The 18,861-nt window shown below is 40.1% G+C and overlaps 1 protein-coding gene across 1 annotated transcript in view; it reads right to left on the reverse strand.

Moving 5' to 3' along the window:
- RUNDC3B (RUN domain containing 3B) overlaps positions 1 to 9,880 on the reverse strand; it is a 58,496-nt gene extending 48,616 nt beyond the window's left edge. Inside the window, exons 1-2 of the mRNA XM_054814429.1 lie at positions 9,492 to 9,880; positions 1,373 to 1,488 (exon numbers count right to left, since the gene is read on the reverse strand). Of these exons, the coding sequence (XP_054670404.1) occupies positions 1,373 to 1,488; positions 9,492 to 9,595 (220 nt within the window). The 5' untranslated portion in view covers positions 9,596 to 9,880. The remainder of the gene's footprint in view (positions 1 to 1,372; positions 1,489 to 9,491) is intronic.
- Between the last annotated feature and the right edge of the window lie 8,981 nt (positions 9,881 to 18,861).

Genomic DNA, 18,861 nt, shown 5'->3' on the forward strand with positions numbered 1-18,861 from the left:
AGTGATCCGGCTTATTACCAAAATATTCCCCGTTTGCAATATGATGCACAAGCTGCTGCCTTTTTCCATATTTTTACTTAACTCTGCAAACCTAGAAAATCATACTGGTAATTACAAGGGGAAGACTGAAACAACAATTTAGCTTTTTGATTTTCTCTATTTCTTTTTTGAAATAATCTTTTATTTGCAAATTCCATTTGCCTGTAACCCATTTGCCAACCTGTCAAGGTTGCTTCTCTGTACTGCCTGTCCTGAATAATAGATTGTGAAGAAAAATAATGTTGGGGGAGAAAAAGAAAAAATTCGTAACGATTTTTGCTCAAACATCACTGAAGCTGGGGGAGAAGGAGAAAACAGAGCAATTTCCCTGCAGTGTCAAGTTGCCAAGTACCTATAATCACTCCAATAATCTTTGTCACAATGTGACAAACACTGTGTTTCTACCCCACTGTGTGATTTTTTTTTTTCTTTTTCTCTGACAAATGACAGCAGGTAGTAATTGTGCTACTCAAATGTCAGCCTACACACAATATTGTTCACAAAGCTTAGTTATGAATATTAAAAAGCAAAAGTATGAAAAGGACTAGATTATCATATTACACATCTATATTTAGACGATTATGATGTCCTTCATAATCCTCAAATAATTTCAGAAACTGTACACAGAACTGAGAAACGGGGAGAAACTTCCAAAGTTCTTTTCTAGCGGCTGTTACTGCTAAGGCATGCTCTGTTCGTTTAGCAAAGCAGCTTCCTCTAGAACAATCAGAAAATGCAAACAGACATTTTCTTGAATTAGAACAACATCTGACTCTGATACAAGAGGAAAATCAACAACTGACCTTTCTCAAAAGCAATTTAATCCAGATCCATTACATCCCAGTAGCAAAAATCAGCTTCACTAGGGAGGTGGGGGGAACAGGAATGAAAGGACCTAAACACAGTATCTGGAAAAGAACGCAACAAAAGCAGGGAAGGGAGAAAGAAAAGCGAGTACCACTACAGATATGCTCTGTATAGCTTCTGTTAAAGCAGGAAACACTACAGTTGTCTTTCAGACTCAGACTCTTAGGACACAGCCTTATCATAAAGCAGAAAAGCAGACAGAGCTCAGCACCATGGCAACATCCACTTGCTTAATTACCAGCCAAGAAGGCTTCCAACAAGAACATTGGAAACATGTTTCAAAAAAAACATTTCCTTGACTTTTCCACAGTAATTGCAAACCATCAGGAAGGCAACAGCAAAGGGACAGACAAAGAAAGCCAACACTTTGATTCAGCATCAAGGAGTTTCTACAGATGTGCACCGGTTTCATATAAACAAGTTCTCATGACAAAAACATTACCAGTAAGAAAGTCAATGAACATACCTTTCAGTCGATGACTTAGAATCTGTTCCAGAATGGCTGCAAAATTATTAAATTCAGGGGAAGTATCATCTATAGTCTCAAAACAGGAGCGGTCAATCAGAGTCTTGACTGAAAACCTAGAGCAAAAGTGCAGGACAATCATAAATTCTATGGATAGCTATCGGTCCTCTATATATTGGTTTATATGATAGCTTGTATAAACCAAATGAGCAAATAACCAGAAAACCACCTTGATGATTTCAAGTTCAGTCAGAGCAACACAAACACATACCACATTGAGAAATAGCCTGGAAATACAATCCTCATTGTTGGTCTTAGGCATAAAGCCTTAAAAACCAAAAAGAAAAGAACCCCACACACACCTTCTATGTAGAAAATAATTATTTTCTAATTATTTTCCTCTTCTCTAAACTATTTTAATAAACCTATAGAAAAACAAGCACTCAAAAGCATCCATCACTCTTCGCAATCCTAAACGTCATGACTTTTGCTTGATATTTTGTCAACGGTCCTCTTATTCCCAAAATCCATGCCCAAGAATCACAAGTACAAACTTTATCCTATTATGAGAACACTGTAATTTCATCCTAATGCAAGAATAATCCAAACATATTGTAAAACAATGACTTTTTATGCACCATTAACTCTGTGCATTAACTTGGACAGGCTGATTTCCCTGTGAATGGGAGTAATCCCTATTCAGCACCATATTACTTCATTATTATGCTAGGAAAGCATCAATTTAAATGATCTAACATTTGAAATCAGAAAGGCTGAATCAAGCCACTGTAAAAAGCAGACAAGATGTAACTAGTCAATTAGCCAGTTAGCTATGTTTAGTTACACTCGCACTTACACAATTTCATTCTCATTCAGAAGAAGATAGTTTAAACCTCAAGAAACAAGACAACAATTGATTTTTCTCTTGCCTTCATCAAGAGATTATTTAATCATAATCCAATTTTATTTTCCTTTCTGCTCCTTGTTCTTCAGTTTTCAGTTTCAAGGCAAGTTTCACATGTCCTCAACTTTGAAAGTAACATTCATTTTGAGGCATTTACTGCATTTTTTTGCAACAGTCCTTATTTGTATTAATGGAGCCATGCTAGAACCTGAGGCGAGAGTTTTCACAACACCCAAACTTCAACAGTACCAGTTTAGGAAGTTGTCACTCTGCCTGCTCATCCCAGACCCTATACCTGAGCACACTGCTCCCTCAGTTGTACAGCTTCTATTTTATGGGGCTCACTAGATCTACAACTGATCTAGACTTTCAGTACTTGAGAGAAGGGGTGGAGTGACTCGTAAATATGGATACATTCATAATAAATATGCTTCACAGCATCTCAACACAACAGTTCTACGGCACAGCTGCAGAAGCAGCGTACTATGCAGGAATGGGCAGGAATGAGACTCCTTAAACTAGCAGTGCTGTTTTCAAATGCTCTGTACTTAAAAGTAACTTAACTGCATCCTTAGTGGAGTCAGCACAGCATCCTGATGCTCATTTACTAAATTAAACTAATTATGTTGAAACTGAACTGACATATATATTTCAAGAGTTTCAACTCAATTGTGTTTTACTAAGTAAACTTCTGAATAAAGACTCCCCATCCTACCTTTCCTGCAGGCTTCTATTGTTGTAGCAGTTTTGGCAGGACAGGAATTAGGAGTGAGAAGGGTGGGAGAGGAAGCTGCTTCTGGAGTGCCAAGTTATGAGTCAGTTTTGAACTCCTCCACATTTTTAACCAATTTTGAGTAAGTGAGAGACATGCATGCCCACCAGTAAATTCCTACCTAGTCAGTATCATGGCTATTGACTATTCTAATGGCAGTAATGATTGTTTCCTCAAAGCTATAGCAGAGCTGTGAAGTTATCTGTAAAAAAAACTTAGTAATTTTGAAAAACAAATGCATATAGCAATGCCATGACTAAGTCGGTATTAACTGTAATAAGAAGACTCCTCCCACACCAGGCAGTTCTGACAAAGAGAAGGTGCAGCGTATCACTCACTAGCAGGCACATACACAAGAGAGATAGTGAGTTAGCAGTGTAATGTACTGGACTATACATAGGAATATCATCTTAAAACTCAGAGACACGATCATGACACTATCATCCATAAACTGCAAAACAAAGTAGTGTATAATATGTAGCCATGCCTATTTTTCCTCTGTTCAGTGTCCTACTTAAAAGTTCACTGGTTAATATTGTATGGTATACGTATTCAGAAATGGAGATATATTCAAGAAAAAACCACTTAAGAGCAATTCACATACACTTTTAAAAATCACAGATAAGTAATTTCTTTTTTTTAAATTTTAAAGTATTCTGCAATTCAATTGAAGAAAAAAAATAGATATCTAGTTTTTAAAGATACAACAATTTTTAAATACCTAGAGTCTGATTAGAAAAGACAGTCTAAGTTCATCATCATTAATGGTAGTCTTTTTAAGTGCACATATTATTGCCACCATGCTCTATGGAGAAGTATTAATTTCCATCTCTCTGTACTTTCTCCAAAAATCTAAATAACCTTTACAGTTATGTCAAGTTTGGCTGAAATTGGCTTTTAGGAGAACTGACAGGGAGTGAGAGTATGTACACCTTATTTCCACAGACCAGGAAGATAACGGTGCTACCAGGCAAAATCCGATTGATCAGAAATATTTTCTGGGAGATTTAAAAAAAATTCTTAGGCAAATACTTCTGTGTTTCTTTTTTTTTGTTTGTTTCTTTTTTTTTCTTTTTTTTCCCAGCACTACAGAGAGACAAACATATCTCTAAGTGTATGTTAAAAGTCAGAAGCACATTTTACGTTAGATATTCATACTTCACCATGCTTAACATGCAGATTGGAAAAAGGGTTTAAGGTGTGTAGAAGTGATGCCTTTGAAAAAAGGTTACTCTGTAAGCATTGGGTAAGCAATTTTACTCAGTCATGAAAGCTGCCTCAGATGTTGTTTCCAGTGTATGGCCCCTCAGAAAAGAAAGCCCATGCTCCTGCACAGTTACGTGGAACCGCTTGGGGACTGAAAGTCAAGAAAGAAAAGGTCAAGTCTAAAGTACACAAGAGTTATGAAGAAAAAATGTCCAAGTAGGTAGAGTTGGAGCAGCTTTCTTGTTTCCCTTTGTTGCTCCCAACTTCATCTTCTCTCCACTGGACTGCTACAGCACCATTGCACACTAGAGCAACAGTCTACCTACACTTCAGAGGTTAACAGAGAAATTGTAGCAAAAGGGCATGAGCAAGTTAAGTGGCTTGAAAACAAACACAATTTTCTAAGATGAACTTTTTGGTGGACTGTAGGAGCAGAGGGGTGATACAGCTCCAAAACCTGTTGCTTCAAGACTCTTTAAAAAGATGTCTTTTATCCAATCATTTCCCATTGTGTCACTGCAACAATAGGGAAGTTTTGGGTTTGGGTTTGGTTGGTTGTTTTGTGGGGGGTTTTTTTCCCATACAGTAACTGCTATTGGAGAGATTCCAGTATTAGTGTTGCTAAACGACCTTTGTGAACTCTTGATGTTTTCAGATTCTTACATACTCTTCTCTGTCACGAATCTAGTGTTGCTTGAGCCAAAAAAAGATGTAGTAACAGTAGCATTCTCCAACCTTAAAAAGACCTTCTGAATTATGTAAGAGGGAAACATTCTTGAATAAGAAAGATTTATAGCGATCTTTCTGGGGTAGGTTCTTCCACTGTTTTGCAAGGTGCACAAGGTTGTCGTGGTTTTGCCCCAGCTGGCAGTAAAGCACCACACAGCCGCTCGCTCACGTCCCCTCGATGGGATGAGGGAGAGAATTGGAAGAGTGAAAGTGAGAAAACTCGTAGGTTGAGATAAAGACAGTTTAATAGGTAAAGCAAAAGCCATGCACGCAAGCAAAGGAGAACAAGGAATTCATTCACCATTGCCCATGGGCAGGCAGGTGTTCAGCCATCTCCAGGAAAGCAGGGCTCCATCACGCGTACTTGATTACTTGGGAAGACAAACACCATCACTCCAAACATCCCCCTTCCTCCTTCTTCCCCCAGCTTATATGCTGAGATTAGTCTCGTGACCAACAAGTTTATTATATCATAAGTCAGTATTACAAAGTACACTACAACGATAACCTTGACCCAGTTCACAGAGATGATAAACAGCACAACAGGGAACACATACAGCAAGTAAGGTATAATATAACACAACTCTGAGAACAAGCACAACAGCTTTGAGAGAGAATGAATCAACATTGTGACCAGTGACCATTTACCTAATATAATGAATGCTTATAACAAATTTGGTCTATCTGTTACCTCAACCTGTCATGCCCCATGTTGGGCACCAAAAAGACCATCATGGTTTAACCCAGCAGGCAGCTAAAAACAAGCACACAGCCATTCACTCACTTCCCTCCCCTCCTTCCCCTCCCCCCCACCCCCATCCTGCCAATGGGGTGTGGGAGAGAACCAGGACAAAAAAAAAAAGAAAAAAAGAAAAACAAAGGTAAAAGTCATGGGTTGAGAAAAAGACCGTTTAACAGGACAGAAAAGTAAGAGATATAATAATAATGATAAAAGAATATACAAAACAAGTGATGCACAGCACAATTGCTCACCACCCACAGAGCACTGATGCCCAGATAGTTCCTGAGCCACGATCCAGCCCCTGGCCATCTTCCCCTAAGTTATGTTCTGAGTATGATGTCATATGGTATGGAATATGCCTTTGGCCAGCTGTCCTGGCTGTGCCCCCTTCCAGCTTCTTGTGCACCCCCAGCCTCCTTGCTGGCAGGGCGCTGTGAGAAGCTGAGAAGTCCCTGACTTGGTGTAAACATTGCCTAGCACCAACCAAAATATCAGTGTGTTATCAACATTATTCTCATCTTAAATCCAAAGCACACCAGGAAGAAAATTAACTCTATCCCAGTCAAAACCAGGACAAAGGTCTCCCAAATTTCTTGAAAAACTCCAAACCGAAGCCAAAGCTTTTGTGGATATATCCCAGGCCTATAGCGTTATTTCCAAAACAGCAACAAGCCTCTAATCAAAAAGCAAACAGGCAGAAAATGTGACTGCTATATGAATTTGTCACTTTTCATTGTCAGATTCTGCTCCTCTCAGTTTTCAAATTAATGGAAGGATTCTGTCAAATTTATTTAGCTTGCAATTTGGGAAATGTCATTAAAATGCCATTTTAAAGAACATAAACTATTAATATAGAATAATCCCCAAGATTATAAACTAATATCCCTTATGCTGGAGAACATGGCTTGGACATGAAACCAGACAGTTCAGCTAAGGGTCAATGTCACTGCAACAGCTCTTATGCATATTAGCAAAATCGCTATTTTAAAAATACATTTCCTGACAGCTGTTCAATTCTGTGTTAATATTATGTATTCCTCTCTTCCAAGGCCTGTCTCTACTTTTTTGGTGGTCTTGTATCTATACGAATCTTTGCTCTATGAATCTTGGGGAAGACTAGATTAAAACAAGGTGAACAACCTAGAACAACCTCAAAACCCCAGCACCATTTATTGGACAATGGAAGGCATCAAACTTTAGGGGAAAAAAGGTAGGGAGAGAGACAGAGCTTAGAACATATATTACTTATTCAAACAAAAAAATCCTAAAAATTATTGCAATTTAAATCACAGCTGTGCAGTTATGCAAACATAACCATGTATTTTCACATGCAGTTGGTTTATGGAAATTAAGTATCTATGTTACTTCCCATGCCTACAGTGCCACTCAATATTCTAGTGCAAACAAACTGTTCCTTCCAAAGCTGTAAGTATAAGAAACTATCCACATCCACATGAGGAATTAGATATCATCACTGTAAGGAAAGACTAAAAACCCAAAGCCTGGTTTAACTATCAAGTAAAAATCTGCTAAATTGAAGCTTTGACAAAATAGTTCATTAAATTATCAGAGACTGTTAACAGATGGTAATTCAGAAGAATATCTTCCTTGTGGTCTCCCTCCATCACTGGGTAGCAAGCCATATCATCCAAATTTAATTCAATCAACTCATTACTATATTTTCCAGAAATATTTCACATTCTCATAGGATTTTGATTGGACAGGACTATTATCTTACTGGGTTTAATACTAATTTGGCTATTCCAAACAAATAACACTTTTCTATAATAGAAAATGTGTAATAACTACAGTAAAACACAGGAATATTTTAAACATTTACACTGGCAGAAGAATACAAATATAAATAAATGTATGCACATCATAATAATGCAAATCCTTTTTCCTCATCATCCTTTCCAAATGTTAAGGTGTATTCAGAAACTAGAAACTTCAGGTTTCCTGAAGATATAGCAAAATTAAATTGTTTTACTGAAAATAATTAAAATACACCAATTTCAAGTAGTTTCTGCAGTAACTCTTTCTTTCATATGTGTTTGACTGAAGTCCCTCAGATTTCTAAGCATCTTTAAATATGTCACAACATCATTTCAACTGCAGGACAAAAACATGAAATAAACAAACGGAAAAATAAATGTAACAGCACAGAGTACAGAAGAGTTCCTCTGAAATGAGGAGGCAGAAAAAAAAGAGCAAGCTCTGTAGAATACAATATACATGTTTAAAATTAACTGTTTATATCTTGTACAATTATGTCATTACTTGATAAAATTGGTGCTTTCCCAAGCCTGCAGATTGGCAATATATGTATCTCTGTAAAAATAGTGAAACTCAAAACTTCTGTTTCTTCTATTTGATCTGCTTCAGCAAGTTTGATAAAAATCATCTTTTTCTACGGTTTTGAAGTATATCTTTTTCACAGGTAAGAGTAAAGCTAAGCATAAAAGCCTGGGAAAAGACAGAATGGTATCGATGCTACTCTGAAACCCAGATACTAGGACTTAAAGGAATATTGAAGCAAATTCCCTTCAGTAGCCAAATGATACAGTTACACTTTGTAAAACCCATTAACAATGTACAATAAAAACAAAAAAAAGGAAGAATATGTGGTCCTAAACTGTTTCTAAAAACACCGCTGCAGCAGTAAGTGGTGAAGGTACAAAATTATCTAATAATTGTCCTGGTACCTTATCAAAATTATATCATAGCTCATACAAATCTGTTGAAGACCTTCTCCAGATAACATTCAGATTAGTTTGATAACTTAAAAATTTAGCAATTGAAACAAATTAACAGAGTCATTGCTACCAGCATATTCATATATTTAAAAGTTTGCCATGATGTAATGGGTCAGTACTGCATGCTTGGAAATGCTGCATGAATTCAACAATGACAGCAGTGGAAACACACAGAAAAACACAGGAAGTATTATTAAGCTTGTATAAGCTCAGCATTAAGATGCTAAAAAAAAAAAAAAATGAATATGCTAGATCTACCCTATACTGCGGATCTCGTGATCTAGATTTTGGAGATAAAAATATCCCCTGAACGCAGCCTTCTTGGGACTGCTCTTGCGGCACCAGTGCATTAGGAAAAACACACGGTTAGCTACTTCTACAGCAGCTTAGAAGAACAGTTTTAGGTTTCACTTCACGTCCAATATATATTAAGTCTAAATTTGAAAAGCGGCCGTACCGCGTCAATTTAAGAGAAACCAACGCTACATCAATTCTATTTGCACGAAGATGAAAACCTCAGTTCAACATTGCTGAGAGTTTAGTCTGCCCTGCCTTGCTCCGGCACACGCCTTGCGCCCAGGAACACAATCAAGGTGCCGAAAACAAACCTCTGCCCCCCCGAAAGACCATTTAACGCCCCGATGCACCTGCCAGGTGTGCCCCTGCCCCGCAGCCGCCGCCTTATCACCGCTCACGCAAAACTCCCGAAGGAGCTGAGTCAGGATGGAGGAGGCTGCCCTCTCCTGCCGCTACGTGCCCCCGGAGGCCGGCACCCCCCCCCCCCCCGGCTTCCCCCTGACGGGGCGGCCGCCGCCTGCGGCGGGGCTGCCGCACGCGCTCCCGCCCCCGAGCGGCCGCCACAAGCAGGGGCCGCGAGTCACCTGCGCGGGGCGGGGGATGCGGAACGGTTCCCCGAGGCAGGGCTGCCAGCGGCCACAGCGTCGGGAGGGCGAGAAAAAAGGTCCCCTCAGGCAGGGCAGGCGGGGGCAGGGCAGGGCCCGGGGGCTCACCTGCAGACCGTGATCAAGTTCCGCCTTTCCACCGCGGCGTTGCGAGACGGGACACTCTTCCTCCGGGCGGAGACGTTGAGCCCCCCTAAGCCGATGGACGCCATCTCCGCTGGGGGCAGGTGGAGCCACCGGGGCTGGCGCGGAGCCTTTGTTCCCGGCCTCCCGGTCTCGAGGATGCTGCGCCCGGCGCCGCCGCACGCGGATGAGGAGGCGGCCCCCGTGTTTTCCCCAGTCCTCCTCCCGCCACCTGGTCCCCGCGGGAGGAGCGCCCCGAGGCAGGCGGCGGGTCGAGCGAGGAGGCGCCGGGGTCCCCGCGGCGGGGGCGGCTCAGCCCCCCCACCGCTCCCCGCAGCCGGGCAGCCACAGCGCCTCGGAATCACAGCGCCGCAGAGCGCCGGCACCGCCAGCCAATCAGCGCGCGGGAGGGGCGCGGCGCGGCGCAGCGCCGCTAACGGCCGGCGCTTCAAAGGGGCGCGCGCTGCTAACGGAAATGGTTGGGAGGCGGTCGAGGCGTCGGTGCCTGAGGCGACGGGAATGTGGTGGGGCCAACGGGTCGCTGGGCTGTCGTCCCGGCTGAGGAAGGTGAGGGCGCGCTCCGCCAGGTGCGGAGGAGGGCGCCTGTAGAGGACATTCATGTGCTCCTGTTTTGCCAGGCATCCCCTTCCCCTCATTTGCCTTCGTGTCCCCTCAGTCGGTACGTGTCTGTGGGGTTCAGGACTGCTAATTATGTTACCTGAAGAAGAATTGTGTGTATGTAGGAACTTTAAAAAGTAGATTTTCATGTAGATGACCACGTTTTCATATGTAGTATGACATATAAATGTCTTTTTTTTAATCAGAAGATAATAAGTTGTTCCAAGTGTTATCATTTACCAAAAATTCTGAGGTAATCATATATTACTCTCACTTAGCATGTAGCTGAATAAGTTTGAACTAATCTTTATTTTCCTTCAACTTTACATCAAAAGGTAAGTAAACTGTTCAGCCTTCCTTAAGGCAAAGCTTCATCTTTGCTTGGGTGGATTTTCCCAAACACTTTGTAATTAAAATTCACTGTGAGGTAGTTCATCATTCTGTTTCCTGCCTCTTTTCCTCTCCTTTCCAGAAACAGCATAAAATAAGTGGGGCCACAGGTAAACCTGAAGGAGCATATATGTTCTACTTTGAAAGCAAGACTAACAATTTTTTTATTAAATGGCTCTACTAGAACAAGATTGAAACAAGCTATTATTCTTTACTCATTCTTTCAGACAATCAAAGTTAAAATGTTGAATGTGTTACTTCTTGACTCTCAGAAATGAAGAGCCTGCCTTCAGGTTTCTTTCTGCTTCTCAGAATCTCTGAGGCCCATTGTCTCTGTAGCTCTTATTAAGAGATTTGTGCAGCTTGAGTAATCTTTTGATTAAGTTCAAGCTGAGGCTGAAGTAGATTTTATCTCTGCAGGTGAGCGATCTCAGCTGCAAGGTCTGTTGTTCTTGAGCTTATCATAATTACTGATACTTTACACAAAAAAAAAAACCCAAACAGGAGACTTTTTCTACATCTATCAAAAACAAAAGTATCTTCTATGTTCTTCATCTCTGCCTTGTTTCCAGAAACTGCAACTTTTTATTTTTATACTTGAAAGAGATTTAAGATTAAATCAGGCTTATCTGCTAGACCAAGCTTTAGGTTCAATATTGATAGGTTTTAGTCCTCAAGTAAATGAATTTTCTTAAAGATCATTGTTTTCTTTCAAATATAATTTATATTCTACTACTGTTTTATCAAAGCAGGAACTGTAAAAAGGTTCCAGAAGACTTCAAAAGAATAAAAGAAAAATAATAAATTGAATATTATCATTTGCCTTAGACGTAAGAAAGCTCAATAAATTTATCAGGAAACTTACTGTGATAACTCTTGAATTTTTAATGCCTCTCTGTAAGAAAATAGGCTGAGGGAAAATCTTATTGTCTTCAACTACCTAATGGGAGAATAGAGGGAACAGTCAGGCTTTTCTGAGGAGTGCATAGCAAATGGACAAGGGGCAATTGTCATAAGCTGCAACATGGGATAGATACTAGGAAAAATTCTTGACAGCAAAGATGTTGAAACACTGGAATGGATTGCTCAGAGCCACTGTAGAATGCTTGTCCCAGAGATACTAAAAACCTAAATGGATGAGGAATCAGAATGCCCTGACCTAACTTCAAAGTCGGCCCTGCTTTGAGCAGGTAGAAAAATGACTTCTATTGGTTACTTCCAGCCTAAACTGTTTTGATTCACATGTGACAGTTATAGGAATAATTCTATGATACAACTAATTTCATAAGATAAAGTACTTTCAGCTCCAAGGTTTCTGAATACAGAATGCTTAATGTGGATGCGCCATATTAATGACAACAGCATGTCTGTGTGAGTTGATGCACAGACTTCAACGGGTTTCCTCTAACAATGTTGTTAGCCTTAAAATATTGGTAAGATACTAATAGCTGTGTGTGTCAGTATATGGCTTCACTTAGAAGTCAGTCTCTGTAAAGTATGGGCATGACTAATGATTGATTCTAAAAAAAGTATTTAAAAATCCCCAGACAATCAAAACCAAACCTACTGGGAACTCTCCTGTTTGATTTCAATCATGTGAAGCTGTAATGTGTTACTTAGAATATTCGGAAACAGTATTACTGAAATAGGAATTTGAAGTGTCACTGTATGAATAAATATAGTAGCTATGACTGGTGTAATAGCAATGAGGAATATTAAATGGATAAAACCTGTTTGGATTTATGGGTAGCAGTGCCTTTATGAAAATCAATACATCTCAAAGAAAAAAAATTCAGAAGTGTCTCCAGAGTTACTGGATTTCAGTCAATAAGACGATGCTTTTTAAACAGATTGTTTGCATAACTGAAGTGGCAAAAAGTCCATTAAGGATATTCTTAGTTAAAAAAGCTGTGATGTGCTCCCCTTTGAAATTTGACAGAATTCATTCACTTGAATTATTTTCTGAAGGCATAAACACATTAGAAAATAAAATCTACAAGTCAGACTCTTTATTCCATTCTCAGTGAGTTTGTGTCTCAGTTTGTAACTTTAAAACTTCACTTCTAAACAATTTAAATATTTACAAGGTTTAGCTCTGCTTGAATGAGCTTACTATACAAGTTGTATACTGAATCTGGCAGGGATGGGGTTAATTTTCTTCATAGCAGCCAGTATGGTGCTGTGTTTTGGATTTCTTACAAAACCAATGCTGGTAACACACTAATATTTTAACTATTGCTGAGCAGTGTTTATACAATGTCAGGGCTTTTTCTGTGTGTCAGCTGCCCTGACATCTAGTAAGCTGGGGGTGCACAAGAAGGTGGGAGGGGACACAGCCGGGACAGCTGACCCAAATGGACCAAAGGGAATTTCCACACCATATGACATCATGCTCAGTGGTAAAAGCTCGGGAAGAGAAGGAAGAAGTGGGGACATATGAGGTTATGGCATTTGTCTCTTCAAGTAATTGTTATGAATTATGAAGTTCTGCTTTCCTGGAAATGACTAAACATCTGCCTGTGGATGTGAAGTAGTGAATGTATTCCTTATTTTGCTTTGCTTGCATGTATTGCTTTGCTTCGCTTATTAAACTGTCTTTAACTCAATCCACAATTTTTCTCACTTTTGCCCTTGTGATTCTTCTCTCCCATCCAATTGGCAGAAGTGAGTGGCTCTGTGGGGCTTAGCTGCTGGCAGGGGTTAACCCACAACAAGTTAACACTGTATTATGATTTGCAGTAGGAGAAAATGAACTTGATACTAAGATATCACATAAGACTTCCTCAGTTAGGAGCAAAACACAAACTGGTTATGGCACATTTGGTATGAGATGTGATATATTTTACTATTGCACTTTTGGATAGTTTTGAGTGTACTAATAGTCTGCACCTCATGGATTTCGGTCAGCTGCTTAGCTTTGTGTAATGTAGGAGGCATAGATGCTTGCTGTTTTGAAAGTTTGTGTTTTGAAGGGGTTTTGGCTTTTTTGTTTTGTTGCACTTTTTTTTTTTTGGTGGCATCCTCTGCATATCTGTGTATATTTGATTTGACAATATCTTTATACTGAAACTGCTAGGTACCATTTAGAGTTCTAGGTGCACTTTTGCAAATCACTGTTTCCTATGAGAATTCTCAGAATCGGTAAATTTGTCAGATTGCTTGTAGATCTTGCACTTTGGCATTATTGCTTATCCTTACATCTTACAAGAAATTTGTACAGCATCCTTTAAAAGAAAGGTTTGAGGATTTTTTAGAAGATGGAATTCCACCCACCTTCTTCTTTTGGCATTCTGATGATACTTCATTCTGTGGAAGGAGTGAAAGGAATTTAGGAAAGCAGAGTATCATATGCCTTTTTTAGAGCATACTTGGGTGACAGTCATGAACAGAAGGAGAATATGCTTGTTGGAGTGAGTCTAGAGGAGGGCCATGAAGATGATCAGAGGGCTGGAGCACCTCTCCTATGAAGAGAGGCTGAGAGAGTTGGAGTTGTTAAGCCTGGAGAAAAGAAGGCTCCAGGGAGACCTTATAGCAGCCTTCCAGTACCTGAAGGGAGCCTATAGGAAAGCTGGAGAGGGACTGTTTACAATGGCATGGAGTGATAGGATGAGGGGTAATGGTTTTAAACTAAAAGAGGGTAGATTTAGATTAGATATTACAAAAAAATTCTTTACTATGAGGTTGGTGGGACACTGCCTAGAGAAGTTGTGGCATGTGTTCCACCCTGGAAGTGTTCGAGGCCAGGTTGGATGGGGCTTTAGGCAACCTGGTCTAGTGGAGGGTGTCCCTGCCTGTGGCAGGGGGGTTGGAACTAGATGGTCTTTGAGGTTGCTTCCAACCCAAACTATTCTATGAATAAGAACAAGACCTGAATTCTACAAAAGGACATCATCATAGTAGAACTGGCTAAGGAAAAGTCTCTGAAATATGAAGCATGTTTGTGATTTAGGACAGGAAGGGTGTAAATTTCAATCTGTGTTTCAAAACTTGTTGCAAGTCAGTTTAAGGTTACTTGCTTGAAATGAGTAGGAAAGCAATATTTGAAGGCATCATAACTTAAACAGTGGAAGACAGCTTTTGAAAGCTATGTTAGCGAACCATAAATGAGATTACTGCTTTGTGTTAGGGCACATAAAATAAAGTTTAATCTGCATTAATTTCTTTCGATTATTCTTTTTGCATATTCTAAAGTTATGTTATTAAAAGCTATTACACTTTTCCTTTGTGACTTTAAATATTTACATTGCCACTTGGTGGCCTCATTTGATCAGGTAATAGATGATAAAAATGTTAAGATCCTTTTTCTTCACAGGTGTGCAATTCAAACCTTGATATCTAATCTTCCTATACATCCAGGAACAGTATATATCCCTTTTTGCAACTGAATGTGTGTATGCTGTGTTGATTGCTGTGGTTCTTGAGGGCCTGAATTGCTGATGTTGAGGTGGTCAGAACTGAGAGCTCTTCAGTAAGGATAGAACTGAAGTGGATTACTTTGCTTCCCATTCTTCCTTGCTCATCGTTGATGTTTTAATGTTTTTCACCACTTCCCAATCAAAACAAGCAGTGGATCTCACCTGCTACCAACATAGTTTAACTTTTTTTTTCGGACTAAAACTTGTTCTGATTTTTTGCCAGGCTTCTTTCTTGCTTATTCTGCATCCTTAGTTCTTATTTTCCAAATTATATTACTTGCAGATGGTTTTCTGTATCCCTTTTGTGAAACTATATCCCAAGTCTCTATCCCTTTGTGGTTCCGTATTATTTGTATAATTAGCTGTGTTACAAAATGCTTGTATGTTCTTGCTGGGTTTGCTGTTTTAGTGTGCTTATGTCTGGGTTTCAAGCAAGTAAATATTGATTATATTATGCTTAGTATACTTGTAGAAGTCTTCTGACTTGGTATGCTTCTTGTCAATGATGGGATGGAAACTCAGTTCCCTGTGCCTTGATTCTGAACCCACAATGTCAAGCTCTGCTGGCTCAAGGCTAGGTACAGCCTCAGAGCAAGAAGGTGGAGTGTCACCCTCCTCTAGTCTTGTCTCATGGTTTTCTTGCAAAATCCATGTGGATCTTCTGTGTTTATATTGCTCCAGATAGCTCCAGGTTCTTCTGTCTCACACTACAAGACATACTGCAAGCTGTAAAAGAAAGACTAGTTAATACATAGGTAATGATTAATGGTTAAAATAACATGATTCTTGTACCAGTACTTGACTGTCCTCTAAAAATGTCATGGTGGAATCATGGTTTCTGCATCCATTCCTGATCTTAGTGGCTGTTGATTCTGTAAAGTAATACATCCTTTCACTGCTTGGTGCCTATTCATTAATTTTTTTAGCTACTTGCTCTATTTGCTGTGATTCCTTAACATTTTTTTAATAAAGATTCCAAATTAGCACCAGGTTGGTGGGTATTATAATTCTGGTGATATGGGTGAACATTGCCAATTTTTACCCTAAATTAGATAGATGAGAAATGTTACATGCTTATTTCTTTACACAGAGCAGAGTTTTCTGGCAATTCCTACTGAAATAGATGCAGAGAAACAGTAACATGTATCCATATCTGGTGTCATAGATGCTAGAATCATTGACTGCTAGTTGGCTCCTCATACAAGTAGTTACCGCTGTTGTAGGAGCAATATTCTGTTTCCATTGTGAGGGCTTCTTCAGACTCCATTCCAACAGGACAGGCCCTAGTGGCTATAACCCCATTTCTTACAGCACCTTTCCAAATCTGTTAATGCACCATCAGTAATGCTACTTTGCTTCTGTGCAGTGACCGCTCTTTTCAGGCAATAGCAATGCAGGTTGTGCATGTGCTGTTTTACAACCATCTCTATGCCCCCTGTATAGTATCGCCTTCCATTTCTCATAAAATCACAGATCTATCCCATTTCAATGGTTGAAATTTAGGCCATCGTACACACTGACTGTCCCATAACTTGTGTGTTGGTGATTATTATGGTGGGATTGAGTGCACCCTCAGCAAGTTTGCTGGCAACACCAAGCTGTATGGTGGGGTGTGGTTGACACACTGGAGGGAAGGGATGCCATCCAGAGGGACCTTGACAGGCTGGAGAGGTGGGCCTGTGTGAACCGCATGAAGTTCAACAAGGCCAAGTGCAAGGTCCTGCACATGGGCCGGGGCAATCCCAAGTGCAGCTATAGGCTGGGTGAGGAATGGATTGAAAGCAGCCCCAAGGAGAAGGACTTGGGGGTATCGATTGATGAGAAGCTCAACATGACCCAGCAATGTGCGCTTGCAGCCCAGAAAGCCAACTGTGTCCTGGGCTGCATCAAAAGAGGTGTGACCAGCAGGTCGAGGTGATCCTGCCCCTCTACTCTGCTCTTGTGAGACCCCACCTGGAGTACTGCGTCCAGCTCTGGGGGCCCCAGTACAGGAGAGACATTGAGCTGTTGGAGCGAGTCCAGAGGAGGGCCACAAAGGTGATCAGAAGGCTGGAGCACCTCTCCTATGAGGACAGGCTGAGAGAGTTGGGGTTGTTCAGCCTGGAGAAAAGAAGGCTCCAGGGAGATCTAATTGCAGCTTACCAGTACCTGAAGGGGCCTACAGGAAAGCTGGTGAGGGACTGTTTATGAGGGAGTGTAGTGACAGGACAAGGGGTAATGGGTTTAAGCTGAAGGAGGGTCGATTTAGATGAGATATTAGAAAGAAATTCTTTACTGTGAGGGTGGTGAGGCACTGGAACAGGTTGCCCAGAGAGGTTTTGGATGACCCTCCCTGGAAGTGTTTAAGGCCAGGTCGGATGAGGCTTTGGGCAATGTGGTCTAGTGGAGGGTGTCCCTGCCCGCAGCAGGGGGGTTGGAACTAGATGATCTTTGAGGTCCCTTCCAACCCAAACCATTCTATGATTCTATGATTTTACACTTGGTTTAATCATCACTGGTGTTTTCCACTCATATTTCAGTTCCATTGCAATTGTTGTATGTTATTTTGATTTTTAGCCAAGTAAATAGAAATAAAATATCCCAAGTTAAATTTGTGTGCTGCTTCAAGTCCCCATAATACGTTCCCTTAAAATCAGAGACGTTTGTTAAAATCATAATTACTTTTTGGCATCGTGGAACATAGATGCAATTGTTTAGCTTTCACACTTGTCTCCCTTAATTTTAAAGTAGCAGAGACATATATCCAATGTTTTCATGATCTTTGGTGCAAAAGAGCTTTCCACTGCCACTAGAGGTAAGGTCTATTATCAACAAAAAGCAGGGAGCTTACTATTCCCTTGTAACACAAACAAATATTCACAATTTTGAACCTAATGGAATTATTAACATACAATTATTAATAAAAATAAAAACATCCTAACTTCACTCAGACAAAGCCTAAAAATTAATTTATGCTGCTTCTTTTAATAGCCTTTCTGCTGGTGATGATTCTGGTGAGACTTCCCATGTGCCTTACTGTTAAATTTTAATAGCAACATTTATAACATAATATTCTTAATTTTGTTTAACTTATTTACTTTCCCAGAATTAAAATTGAAACTGGAACTACTTAAGTACTTTTCCATTCTGGAGTTTTGCTTGATATTTGTAAGGTCCTGCCCTGCTTTATTTATAGATGGAGCTAGTCCATCCCATTTACAGTTTAGTCTGTAAACTTGCATGGAAAATACGGAACATTGCTTTCCATCCTCTTTGCCATTCTGCAGAGTAGTGGTTTGTTCTTGTTTGTTTATCCATGCATTGAGTGTTCCTTCTCAGTTGAGTTGCTATAACAACATTAATCTCTTTCCCATGTGGTAGATAGGGTCTGTGTCCATGCTTCAGTTAAAACATTAGGCAGACTTTTTTTCTCCCAGGCATAGTTCTAAATCACTTGAACTTATGAGAAGCTGTTGTAACTCACAGGTCATTAAAATGACAAGATGATGTGATATCCCAAGCTTTTCTGTAATTTTTCACTGTTTTGCCTAGTGCTATTTTTATAGTCCCATTGGGTCATTCAATTTACCTTGAACTGTGATTTCTCAGCAATGTGGAACCTTTCTTTTCTTCTCAGGCCTCCACATAATTGGTGATTTGCCCTGGAAAACATGTTCCTTGCTCTAAGTTAACTTGCTGGTTTAAATCCCATCTGGAAAATACAAAATTAAATGCTTCCACTGTGGTAGACCAGGCTGTAGCTTTCTTTACTGAACTACCTCAACTCATTTTGCCAGTGAATCTGGTATTAGCAAACAATACTTAACCACACCTAACACGCAAAGTGGGATTAAGGTGGGGCTACATGTGGTCTGGTGTAGTCTATTTGTATCGTAGCCTGTGGTTCATGAATTCTCTAATGTTTTAATGTTGTTTTTCTCGTAGTGGGAGTA

This window comes from Grus americana, chromosome 2 (assembly GCF_028858705.1).
Source record: "Grus americana isolate bGruAme1 chromosome 2, bGruAme1.mat, whole genome shotgun sequence".
Taxonomy (NCBI): domain Eukaryota; kingdom Metazoa; phylum Chordata; class Aves; order Gruiformes; family Gruidae; genus Grus; species Grus americana.